The 13,851-nt window shown below is 34.9% G+C and overlaps 1 protein-coding gene across 1 annotated transcript in view; it reads left to right on the forward strand.

The window, feature by feature from the left end:
* kalrna (kalirin RhoGEF kinase a) overlaps window positions 1-13,851 on the forward strand; it is a 175,987-nt gene that overhangs the window by 117,054 nt on the left and 45,082 nt on the right. Inside the window, exons 16-32 of the mRNA XM_042763062.1 lie at window positions 2,283-2,402; window positions 3,736-3,954; window positions 5,199-5,348; window positions 5,584-5,698; window positions 5,916-6,031; window positions 7,811-7,933; window positions 8,118-8,288; window positions 8,713-8,831; window positions 8,957-9,023; window positions 9,229-9,338; window positions 9,520-9,589; window positions 10,030-10,119; window positions 10,493-10,585; window positions 10,666-10,777; window positions 10,908-11,098; window positions 12,533-12,634; window positions 13,205-13,347. Coding sequence (XP_042618996.1) covers window positions 2,283-2,402; window positions 3,736-3,954; window positions 5,199-5,348; window positions 5,584-5,698; window positions 5,916-6,031; window positions 7,811-7,933; window positions 8,118-8,288; window positions 8,713-8,831; window positions 8,957-9,023; window positions 9,229-9,338; window positions 9,520-9,589; window positions 10,030-10,119; window positions 10,493-10,585; window positions 10,666-10,777; window positions 10,908-11,098; window positions 12,533-12,634; window positions 13,205-13,347 — 2,111 coding nt within the window. The remainder of the gene's footprint in view (window positions 1-2,282; window positions 2,403-3,735; window positions 3,955-5,198; window positions 5,349-5,583; window positions 5,699-5,915; window positions 6,032-7,810; window positions 7,934-8,117; window positions 8,289-8,712; window positions 8,832-8,956; window positions 9,024-9,228; window positions 9,339-9,519; window positions 9,590-10,029; window positions 10,120-10,492; window positions 10,586-10,665; window positions 10,778-10,907; window positions 11,099-12,532; window positions 12,635-13,204; window positions 13,348-13,851) is intronic.

Genomic DNA, 13,851 nt, shown 5'->3' on the forward strand with positions numbered 1-13,851 from the left:
AAAGAAAACTATTTCAATTTAATTTGCTTTCCAAAAACAAATTAAATCAAAACAACATCAAACAACACCAAATAAAACAAGAAAAACTAAAAAAGATTAAAAACATGATTAAAGAGACGAGAACAGCCAGTGCACGCTTCATGTGCGTGCAGCTTTGCGCGTAGAGAACAGCGCGCGAGTAATGAATCGAGTTACCTTTCGCCTTTTATCTCTGGAATTGTTTAAAATTCGCTTGTTTGTGTAAATTCAAACAAATGATAAACTTATACTCTATTATGGTAAAATTTTGCAATTAATCCACAGATCACATGCGTGCCGAACCGTGGGGCTTGGTCCGTACGGATCACGGATCAACCTATGATCCGTTTAATCACTAGTCCATGCTATATACCTGAAATATGTGTCTTAGATAAGGGAGAGTCCTGAAATGTGATTTTTTTGGTGGTACTCCAGGACCAGAGTTGGTAAAAACAATTTTACCAACATTATACAAATATATTATGTACGTGCAGTATACAAAGCTGTGCTTAATGCTCAACCGCTAGTCATTATAAAATGTATGACTGAAAATGTTAAGTAATAAAGAATTTTATTTATTTATTTATTTATTTATTTTGGCACTAGATGTTAAAGGCAAGACAGGCCTTTTTTTCAGGCATTGGTTAATTTTAAGATTTTGGGTTATTTTGCTTCTATAACTTATTTTAGTCTATTGAAAGAAAAACATCAAAAATACACATTTATGTCTTTATTTCAGTATACTTTTTTGTGTCTATTTGTGCCTTTACATTTTAAATACAGTACATATCTTTAAAGGGAGTTTTCTAAAAATTAGGATTTTTTTGTTTGTTTGTTTCTTCATGATGTGAGATAGAAATCTTCATTTCAGTAGTACTTACATACACCAAACTTTACAGTTTTTTTTAAATATATCATTCACCTGATTTGTGTCACCTGTTATTTTATTCCTAAAATTATGGCTACATTTTGTGTGTGCGTATCACTCCTGAATTATGGACCTTCAACATTTCAGTAATGATCACTTATGCTCATCAAGCCTGCATTTATTTGATTTAAAATAAATAATTAATAAAATGCATAATTATTATGCATCTAAATAATTGTTTTCTATTGTGATATGTTTTACAATTAAATTTATTACAATTATGGGAAAGCTGGATTGGTGCTCAATAATTAATTTATTTATTTATATATAACACTTGTAAAAACCATGATATATTTTTATAATTCTTTAATGAAAAGAAAGTTCAAAAGAACAGCATTATTTATAATATTATATATATTTGTAATTTATTTATAAAAAAATCTTTACTGTAACTTTTAATCAGTTTAATCTGCCACTGCTAAATAAAGAAATAAATAATCTTACTGACCCCAAACGTTTGAACAGTAGTGTAGGTGTGTTCTCCTTTTACCCATAATGCCACAAGTCTTTCAGAGGACTCACCCTATAGCGGATCCATTTGTCAAAAATAACAAAGTATTGGTTGTCTAAGGTCACTCATCTGCTCTTCTTTCTCTCACGCTCTTGATGTATCACAGTGCTGGACGCCAGTACACACAGTCTCACGTGGCTCTCTCTTGACTTCATCTGACTGATAATCAATAGAGAGAGATGCAGCGACTGTGCTAGCTGATTCAGTGCGGCTCTCAGTGCTAATATCTTTCAGAGCCTAAGTGAGGGCCAGAGTGCTGTCCCCAGAGATGGCCCTAAGGTGTCTGCCACTACATGATTGCTAATGGAGAGAAATGAGAGAGTTATGAATTCTGCTCAGTCTCCTCAGGATATCACTCCACACTGACAGTGTCATATTCAGATCGGACTGACAGCTATTTCAGAGTATACTTAAATGCAGATGTAAAGTACTTGATTATAATTTTAACTGTAGTGTGTTATTTGATATTATATTTAATAAATTGCTAATTCATCATTACAAATGTGTAAATGCAAATATATTTAAATATGTGACATAAGTTTCAATAGAAATGACAATAAGGTATTTTTTAATGTACCATAAATGCTTGTCAGCACACATTAACCATATTTCAAAGAAATTGGAATTTGCATAGAATAGAAATTGCATATAAGGATGTATTTAAGTCATACTTAATTGTGTCAAAAAACACTTTAAAGTTCAGCTTAATGCATTTAATATAAATGCAAACTAATACATTTTCATTTTATTGCAATTAATACTGCATGCAGTTAAATGTACAGAAACAGTTCTGAAGTCGTGTTCGTTGTATTGCGTGTTGTTTAGGTTCTGGGTTGGATTCGTAACGGTGAGTCTATGCTGGATGCCAGTATGGTGAACGCAAGCTCACTGTCAGAGGCCGAACAACTACAGAGAGAGCATGAGCAGTTCCAGCTCGCGATAGAGGTAAACACACGCACGCACGCACACACACACACACACACACACACACACAGGCTCTATCCCTCATTGTCTCTGTTTCTCTCTGTACATTCTCAACATTTTTGTGTAACTTTTATCTGTGAGTCATCTGTAGTAACATCGCTTCAGCCCTGACCTTTACACAGATGAGTGAAATAACTTAAGTACTTTCCCCCCACTCTCTATCTCTCTATTTCAATCTCTCTTGTTCTTTTTTTAAGGGTCATATGAAGGAAAAATAAAAACAGGAGTAGTTTGATGTGCTATGTAGTCATACTCAAACATGCACTAAAAATCCTTCGCCAGTCCAGAAGGACCTTTAATGGAGTCTGAAATGTTCAGAAAACACATTCACATTTACATATCAACATCTATCAACATAACAAGTTGATAATATCACATCTCCTCTGCTCTCGCTTCACTTTTAGTCAAAATCCTTCCGTCTCTGTGCTCTCACAATAAATTTTAACACTATGATGTTAACGATGTATGGAAGAGATTACTTCCAGAATATTCCAAACAGATCCAACAGGAATCCTTCATTCATAAAATTTCACAGATGGATCATAACATTGACCTGAAGGATTTATGACCCACAGTCAGTCTAGAACTGCTCTGCTGCTTTTACTGCAATTCACGGCTTGGCGATATAGAACCAGATTCTGCCCAATAATATTCATTATCAGCACAGATTTTTATTTTATTATTATTTATTTGTATTTTTTTTTTTTTTTTTTTTTTTTGTCCAAGGCAAGCAATGCAAAGGAATGAATCATGCTTTCTGCTATCAGTCTGTATCTCTCAGTACAGTAGTCATGTCATTTATCACAGGATTTGGCATTGGTCTTTATTTCCTGCTTTGGACGAGGTTCTACCTGCTCGACTCTGCTGTTAAATGTCCTGACTATTAAAGTTAGATTTATTTTTTCCTTCATCATGACAATGCCAGCAGACAGAAGAGAGGCCGGCCTCTGACTGTAGAAAACCTCAAGCTGTCAGCTGGGTAAAAGAGGCTCAAATTAACTTCTCTTATAGATGTTAACTTTTAATTACCTGTCTCCTTTAATGCTTGTGATTTAAGAGTTTATGAAATTGAAAAGTGTCCTCCTCTTTGCAGAACATGTGGAATTATTGGCTGTGTTCAGAATGGAACACCAGCATAGAGCTCCGTACATGCTGCACATTATATAGCTGCACACTGTGTAATAATCTAAAAATAGCTTGGCGTTGTGATTTATAAATTGATAACTACGCTACATTGCTGTCACATGTCCTCACTATTTTAAAGCTAACATCTCCCTCTTTTCTCTCCCTGCAGTCTCTGTTCCATGCTAACTCTCTTCAGAAGACCCATCAGAGCGCACTACAGGTGCAGCAGAAGGCTGAGATCATGTTACAGGCCGGACACTTTGACCCTGAGGCCATCCGCAGCTGTGCTGAGAAGGTGGCAGTATACTGGCAGCAGCTCATGCTGAAGATGGAGGACAGACTCAAGCTGGTTAACGCCTCCGTAGCCTTCTACAAGACATCCGAACAGGTGCTGAGAAACAGCCATCAGTCCATCCTCTTGTGTTCTGCATCACTTCACCATGACTGTTACAACCCTAGAAGACTTACTACAAGATGGTCAAGTGTCCCAAGACTAGTTTCAGTGGCATATTACCAAAGTGTACTCAATTATGTTGAATGTGCACTTGTAGTGTACACTGTAAAAAATTGCCAGGAATTTACAGGATTAAAGAGTATTATTTCACAATAAATTACTGTAGTCAGAAAATTACTATGAAATCAATGCATTTTCTTACAAATGACTGTGAATGAACAGCAGAATGAGGCTAGCATCACAGGAAATTTACTGCTCTTGTTTCACTCTGAATTCACATTATAAAGTGGTCTTTAACTGTGAGAAATTTAGTGCTGTAATTGTTTTGAAGTCATCATAATGGTGGTTAGTGTTTAGCATTTGTTTGGGCTCTTTGACCTTGTATATTCATCTTCGAAATTCTGATCTAGTAAATAAAAACCTCCACAGCATGATCTATTCATGCTGCATTGCATGCTGGGTGCCTTCATAGTACATATGCAGTGTAGAAACACAGCATTGTGCTGTTTGTTTATTTATTAGTTTTTAACAGTGTACTTCAAACTAAATGCATACTAAAACACATGCAAAGTACTTTATTATCATTTTAACTGTAGCATATTATTTTGATATTATATTTAAACTTAATATATTTTACATGTACTTAATTGCAACTTCATCATTATATGTAATAACAAATATATATATATATATATATATATATATATATATATATATATATATATATATTATATATATATATATATACATGACATACTAGTTAAGTTGCATTAGATTATTTTAGCTTACCTAACCATATTTGAAAGACAATGTAATTATAAAATTACAGAATACAGAACTACTAAAGTGGATCCAAAAAGTGGATTAAACAAGTACCATTCTGTCTGGTCTGAAAAATAATGTCATAGTGTTATTATACAAGACACATTTTTAATTTAAATTATTATTAAAAATTAACTACAAAATGTTAAATAAAACAAAGAATACAATAAATATATAAAATCTAAATGATTTCATTAATAATAACGCTATTTAAAAACTATTTAAACTGGAAATACGTCATGAAGAGAAAATGATTATTTATATATATAATATATGACCAGCTAGTGACACAGCAGGCACAGCTTGTTCCCGAACCCTGCATCATGCTAAATGTCATACGAATGGCTTATTCACAGGTGTGCAGCGTGCTGGAGAGTCTGGAGCAGGAGTACCGCAGAGATGAGGACTGGTGTGGAGCTCATGATAAACTGGGATCTTCAGCAGAGACGGATCATGTGCTGCCACTCATCAGCAAGCACCTGGAACAGAAAGAGGCTTTTCTCAAGGTCACTACTGAACAGCCATCTCTCTATCAGCATCAGTCAGCCCAGATCCAGTCACCAACTTCATGTTGGAATAACAATCACAAAAGTGTCTCCTGGACTATTTGGTCATCATTTGTATTTATTGTACACAGCTAATGTGAAGAATCTGTAGATCAAACAGTTTTTAAGACCATGACGAATAAATGCAGCCCAAGTGTTCGACTGTGTGCATGTGAGGGTCTGCTGTGTTTTTCAGGCGTGTACTCTGGCCAGGCGAAATGCTGAGGTTTTTCTGAAATACATCCATCGGAATAACGTCAGCACTCAGGGATCATCCAGCAACACGCGCGGCCCTGAGCAACAGGTCAAAGGTCAGAGCTTCAAAGCTAATTATAGCAGAATCTGATAACTGTGTGTCCATCATTTCATATTTTCAGCATTTCTTAGCTTCTTTCTAACAAAACATGCTTCGTTTATCCAGTCATTCATTCAGTCATGTTAAGCATTTGTTGTGTGTGTGTGTGTGTGTGTGTGTGTGTGTGTGTGTGTGTGTGTGTGTGTGTGTGTGTGTGTGTTGTGTTTAAACAGCCATCCTGCATGAACTGCTACAGAGGGAAAACAGAGTTCTGCATTTCTGGACCATGAAGAAGCGGCGTCTGGATCAGTGTCAGCAGTATGTGGTGTTTGAACGCAGCGCCAAACAGGTGAAAACACTGAGCCACATTTCTGTGTGTGTGTGTGTATGTGTGTGTGTGTGTGTGTGGACTTTTGTGGTTTGTGCATTCACATTTATCTGTGTGAATGAGTATGTTTCTGTTGTTCTTTTGTGGGTGCACATTCTTTGTGTTCTGTAAATGTACAGTGTGTGTGTGTTTGTTGTTGTTTGTGTTGCATTTGTATTTTATGATGTAAGGATGCTCATGAAAGAGAGACAGAATTTTCAGTAGAAAGCTGACAGTTTAACAGTTCTTCAAAACCTGTCTGAATAAGTCTGCGTTTCATAATAAATAGAACTGTCAATCAGTTAAAATAATTCACATTACAATTCTATGTTTTTTTTTCAGTCTATCCAGTGTATACTTGGGGGTCTTGTATTCTGTCCTCAAATCATATTTAATAATTAGTCACATGTGTTAGACAGCATAGTATGGAGCTGTTTTTCTTTGACTGTTTTTAAGATTGTGAGACACAAAACTGACACACTGTGTCAAATGAAGTAGTTCAGTTTTAAGTCGTGAGACCTCTGCTTTCTTTTTTGTTTTGTTGTGCTCCATCTAGCGGTTTGTATGTCGACTCAGAATTTGTGAAAATATGCTTTTATTTTATATTTTATATTGTATTTCACACTTGAAATATTAAGTTGCTTTAATTAAGCATTTTTTTGATTAGTGTACCAAATTATCACATTAAAACTGATAACCTTAAAAATTATGGTGAATATAGATTCGATTACTTACTTTCGATTTACCATTTAAATTATTTAATTAAGATAATTATTTAGCTTCTTAAGATACTTCAATTAATAATAATAATAATAAAAAAAATCTTAAGATTTATTTAAAAAAGAAATAATAATGTAACAACCCATACAGCGAAAAAATACATTTTGAAATATATTTTGAAATATACCTATATATATATATATATATATATATATATATATATATATATATATATATATAATATATATATATATATATATATATATATATTTGCTAAATATGTTTCAAAATATATTTGTGGACATATTTTCTACCTTATTATTTTTTATTTATTGCTGTTTTATTATTCATTTATTTTAGATATTTTTTTATAAATATATTATAAGAATATAAATCTATTCAAAAACATATGCTTTGTGCTATATATTTCAAAGCAAGAAAATACATTTGCATATGTCACATTTAAAGAAAAACTATGTTGTCTGTAAAACGTATGAGCATATAACACATTTACATTAAATTCAAACTACTGCTATTGTAAGACTGGAAATGTATTTTCTTGCACCTGAAATACATTTTGAATTATATTTTGGTATATCAGTCTTGAAACTAAATAGATATTCTCTTTAAAAATATATATTTCATTGACCTTCACTGTTTACAACATATATTTAGCATATATATATAAAATATATTTTGATGACTTATTTGTTTATTTATTCATTCATTTGTTTTGGCGTATTGGGAAATAGGTTAGATTGGTATGTGTTTGTTTTTATGAAATTTTCATATATAAATGTTTATTTTCAATAAAAAAACATTATACTCTGACACATTTGTAAGAATGAAGGTAAAGTTCTGGCAGATGTAGTACTATTAAATTGCATTCAAATCATAAGTCCACACATTCACTTTGTTATTAGAACGTCCTATATTGGGTCTTTGTGATTCTGTGAATGTTTGGGGTGTGTGTGAGAGCTGTACAGACTGATCTGCGTGTTGACTGGGATCATCTGAGGACTGACTCTGTCTCTGTGTCAGGCGTTAGAGTGGATCCAGGAGGCAGGAGAGGTCTATCTCACCTCTCACACGTCCCCGGGAGACTCGGTGGAGAAAACTCGGGAACTGCTGAGAGAATACGAAGAATTCCGCATCTCTGCCAAGGTACAGAGACACAAACACTTCCCCTCACCTCTTCCTCTTGCTTTTCATGTCCGTCTCTAATGTGTGACACATACTGCCACTTGAACCCTTCCCACAATTAATATTCTCTGAGGAACATTTAAAAGATTTTGAGCATAATGAACAAACCACACGCTCACACACATAATGTTCATGTGTGACGCAGCAAACGAAGGAGAAGGTGAAGATGTTGATCCAGCTGGCAGATAATTTTGTGGAGAAAGGGCACACGCACGTCACCGAGCTGAAGAAGTGGGTGACCGCAGTGGACAAGCGCTACAGAGATTTCTCCCTGCGTGTGGCCAAATACCGCTGCAGTCTGGGCATCAGCTCTGAGGTACTGCATTTAACCAGCATAAATTATTATTATGTAGATCATTTTAAATAATAATCATAATAGTTCTTATTGATATTAATTTTTAATGATAATTTTATTTAGTAGCCCATTAACCCGAACCTGCACGACAGCAGGCAACTGCTTAAAATATTTAAATATTATTCATTCATTCATTCATGTTTTTTTTTGGGGGGGCAGTGTTTTCTGAGCATCATATCCATACATTCTAGAAACTTGCATACCTTGTGCATCCAGCACCCTTTTTTTTTTTTTTTTTTTTACACGCACTGATTGTGTGTGTGTGTGTGTGTGTGTGTGTGTGTGTGTGTGTGTGTGTGTGTGTGTGTGTGTGTGTGTGTGTGTGTGTGTGTGTGTGTGTGTGTGTGTGTGTGTGTGTGTGTGTGTGTGTGTGTGTGTGTTTCAGGATAATAAGGATCTGGAGTTGGATATCATTCCAGCCAGTCTAACTGACCCAGAGGTCAAACTGCGTGACCCCAACCACGAGGTCAACGAGGAAAAGAGGAAATCAGCTCGGAAGAAAGAGTAAGTGACCATACACAGCCTCCAGACAGCAGCTCCACACACACACACACACACACACACACACACACACACACACACTACAGTTTCAGACTCTTATAATCGACTGCTGCTTTGTATTGTTGCAGGTTTATTATAGCAGAGCTGTTACAGACAGAAAAGGCTTATGTGAGGGACTTACACGAATGTTTAGAGGTAAGTGTTTCAGTTTTATTAATAATAATAAATCCTGATCCTTACATTTAAACACTTTTGCTACTCTACCTTTAAGTCTTCTGTATTTCTGCCTATATGTACATCAAGATGCTGAAGGTCTTTGAGATACTGCATGCCAATAACAGCAGACAGTAATTTCCTAGTGTATGTCTACTCACTTCTCTTTGTTTGATGTATTTATTAGACGTATTTGTGGGAGATGACCAACGGCGTAGAGGAAATCCCTCCAGGAATCGCCAACAAAGCACACATCATCTTTGGAAACATCCAGGAGATTTACGACTTCCATAATAAGTGAGTTTCTCTCGTTAAATCAAATATTAATGGCATGTTTTAAGCCATAAGCCTTTGGGCTTTTATCAGAATATGCACAGTCTTCTTGTTTTTGCAGATGAAAGAGGTGGCTAATATGCTTTTCAATTGAAATTCTACATATGCAAATTGTGTATGGCATGTTGTTTTGTGTGTGTTACAGTATATTCCTGAAAGAGCTGATCAATTATGAGCAGTTACCTGAGGATGTGGGCCATTGCTTTGTTACATGGGTGAGTGTTTCTAAAACACCTGCATGTCATTTCATTTGCTCAGGAAGCGATTTATGTTGTTGTGCACCTAACATCTCATACAATTTATGTTTTTTTTTTTTAACAAACAACTGAGAAAAATATTATTATTATTTTTTTTTTTTTTTAATGGTAATGCTTTATTTTACAGTGTCCATGTTAAATGTACCTACTATAATAATAACAGCAAATTATGCATAATTACAACCAACTAACCATAATTCAGAATTTAATTTAATTTTTATTTTTTTATTTGTGCTCATATGCATAATTTATAAAGACATACTTAAGACATTCAGATCCCGCTAAATTATTTTATTATAGCAAGAATTATGACAATCAATAATCGTTGCGAATATTATATGGTAGCTTTCTGATTTCCTTTGATATGCTGAATTAAAACTTACGTGTTTGTGTTTCAGGCTGATAAGTTTAATATTTATGTGAAATACTGCAAAAACAAACCAGATTCCAGTCAGCTCATCCTAGAGCATGCTGGGAGTTTTTTCGACGTAAGTACAAATGTTTTCTAAATCAATAATTTAGTAACTCTGAATATAATTTGTCTTCTTTTATATCTTCAGCAAATTGCACTACATGAGTTTTAAATATTATTGACCTAAAGTAAATTTAGCTGAAATGAAATAACTCAATGCTGTTCATCAGAGCACTTGAAGTGGCCAGTAGATGGAGTGAGTGAGTCTCTGACCCTGAGCATCTCACTGTATTCAGTTAGTCAGTGAAAAGAAAAGAAAAATACTTTATTGTCCCAGAAGGGGAAATTTGTAATATACTCTGTTCATTAGCTAGCACAAACCCAATTAACACGAGTGTCCCACATGAGAGATTTATCTATATGATGATGGTTTTGCCTGCTCTGAACAGGAGATTCAGAAGAGACATGGTCTGGCCAACTCTATATCATCATACCTCATCAAACCTGTGCAGAGAATCACCAAATACCAGCTGCTGCTCAAGGTACCATGTGTTTTTGAGAAGGTCAGATGCAGTGTTCAGTGTGCTGTGTAGTGTGTACAGGACAGTGTGTGTGCTCACAGGAGCTGCTGTCCTGCTGTGAAGAAGGTAAAGGTGAAATTAAGGACGGGCTGGAGGTCATGTTGAGTGTGCCAAAGAGAGCCAACGACGCCATGCACGTCAGCATGCTTGAGGGTACAACACCACTGAACACACACACACACACACACACACACACACACACACACACACACACTTATTACTCTTTTCCAATGATATGCTTAAATAAACCTTCAGCCTCTGACATGATGTTTTCTTCCGTCAGGTTTTGATGAGAATCTGGACGTTCAGGGTGAACTCTTCCTGCAGGACACCTTCCAGGTGTGGGACCCCAAATCTCTGATCCGTAAGGGACGAGACCGCCACCTCTTCCTCTTCGAGATCTCCCTCGTCTTCAGCAAAGAAATCAAAGACTCAGCGGGTCGATCCAAATACATCTACAAGAACAAACTACTGGTATTTAGTTATATCACTCAGTTCACATACACACACACACACACACACACACACACACACACACACACACACACACTATCACTGCATTTTCATTACATCTCACTTACATTCATCACATAAAAATTTGGGGTTGGTAAGATAGAGAGAAGCCTGTTATGCTCACAAAGGCAGCATTTCCTGATCGAAAATACTGTAAATACAGTAAGATTGTGAAATATTGCTACAATTTAAAATAAGTTCTCTATGTGAATATATTTTAGAATGTAAATTATTCCTGTGATCAAAGCCATATTTTCAGCATCAGTGTCACATGATCCTTCAGAAATCATTCAAATATGATTTCCTGCTCAAGAAATATTTCTGATTAATATCAATGTTGAAAACAGCTGTGCTGCTTACTATTTTTTGGAAATATTTTTTCAGGATTCTTTGATGAATAGTTCAACAGAAAATTCAATAGAAAGGGATTTATTTGAAATATAAACCTTTTGTCATTATAAATTTTAATCAAATTTAATCAAATTGTTGCTGAATAGAAGTATACATTTCTTTACAAAAAGTCCACAAAATGTTAGAGACATTTGGTATTCTGTCTTTTATTGCATATTGTTGTTGCAAATATTTCAAATACTGTATGTATGTAATTAAGGTTTTGTAAAAAAAAAAATGCCCAAATTCAACAAAGTTTTAAAGGCATTGTTTAAAAATGGTTGAAAACTAAAAACAAATCTCTATATGCCATAGTCCTTAAAAAAAACTGTGTGAAATGTATAATTCATGAATTAATAATAAAACTGTCATGAAGTAAGTAACATTAGAGAAAAAAACTGACTTCATAAAATTAATATTATGATTTAAATTCTAAATATAATAAATATAAAAAAGCATATAATATATTTATTTCTCAAATAAATTAATAAATGTATTAATTATTTAAAACAGACAGAAAAAAATCCAGTTTGAGCCCTGTTTTAGATCATTTCAATGTCATAAATGAAAGGAAAGCCTCGTGGGAGGGATCAGTTAGTGCACACATGAACACAGTTATGTCTGAATTCTACATTTCCCATCTGTTTTACCACATTGTGTAACATGTTAAGTGTTTCCACACATACCTGGAACCAGCCCGTGCAGGTGTGTGGACCAGATGGGGCGTTTGTCACCCCTCTCTCTGTGTTCAGTGTACCTGTGAACAGATCCAGATGTGTCTTTGGTTGTACTCTGGTTAGCTGGAATTATCTCACAAACACAATTTAAGACTCTGCTTTGGAAATGCTTTCAATTTTCAATGCTTTTCAAAGTTCCGCTTTCAGTAAAGTTCAATCTTAGGTTATCTCAGTCTTAATTAAATTCTTCATACTGTTATGCTCCTAAATACATTTTCCATGCAGATATTTTAAATATCTGTGTGTGATGTTCTGATTGCGTCTGCAGACCTCTGAATTGGGGGTGACAGAACATGTGGAAGGAGACCCGTGTAAATTTGCCCTGTGGGTGGGACGCACACCCTCATCCGACAACAAGACTGTCCTCAAGGTACATTACATCATTTTATTATTAATACATTATTTTTAGAGTGGTAAATATTTGTAAACATGTTCCAGTCAGTGAAATTGCTTGTGTGCAAAGATTTTCATGAACATTTCCTACATGTCCTGTTTTTTATTTATTTATTTTTTTCATGATTGTTGTGTCGCTCCCTGCTATGGAAGCCCATTTCTGCCACTGAATAAAAAATGAAAAAAGGTTATTGCGACTTTTTATATATATTAACTCACAACTGTTATAAAGTTATAAAAGTTATAAAGTAAGAATTGCGAAATATAAACTCAAAATTGCGAGTTATAAAGTCAGAACTACGAGATATAAACACAATTGCAATTCTGACTTTTTTTCTTGCACTTGCAAGTTTATATCTCCCAATTATGACTTTTTAAGTTGCAATTGTGAGTTTATATCACACAGTTCTGAGAAAAAAAAGAATTGTGAGATAAAAAGTCGCAATTACCTCTTTTATATTTTATTCATTGGTGGAAACGGGCTTCCATACCCTGCTGTTCTGTTGGAATCGTCTGTTTGTAATGTGCATGACTGTGTCTGTGTCAGGCGTCCAGTATCGAGGTGAAGCAAGAATGGATTAAAAACATCCGAGAGGTCATCCAGGAGAGAATCATTCACCTGAAGGGGGCGCTAAAGGAACCAATCCATGCTCCCAAAACCCCAGTCAAACCCCGCAACAACAGCAAGAGGTCAGACACATTGTACCGAGGCATACTCTACTCCAGTCCTGAAAATGAAACTCTGCATTCATTCATAATGTTATCATAACCTCAGCTCTCATAATGGTGCAAAGATGCTGCAGTTGTACACAGTGCTATTTGTAGATTCTGCTTTGTTTGTTGTGAATTGTGATCAAATCATTTGTATGTCTATTTGGATGCAAGCATCTGCTAAATGACTAAATGTAGATCTGTATAAAGAATGAGACAAAACACTACATTCATGAATATGCATACCCATTTATTCATGATAATGCAGGAGGCTTATGCTCATGTATAATCATTTGCCATCTTGTCTCTCCTCATGCAAGCTCCATTCGATTGTTAAAATGTGTACATATGGGAATAAGTATGTACAGTGAAGCCAATATCTAAATCTGCTCAAAAAGCAAATAGCAAAATTATTTGTATCTGTTTTCTGATAAACTGAATGTGGGCAGGGCTTAAAAAGAAAGTCTGTCCAAAATATATGAA

The sequence above is a fragment of the Cyprinus carpio genome, chromosome A9 (assembly GCF_018340385.1).
Source record: "Cyprinus carpio isolate SPL01 chromosome A9, ASM1834038v1, whole genome shotgun sequence".
Taxonomy (NCBI): domain Eukaryota; kingdom Metazoa; phylum Chordata; class Actinopteri; order Cypriniformes; family Cyprinidae; genus Cyprinus; species Cyprinus carpio.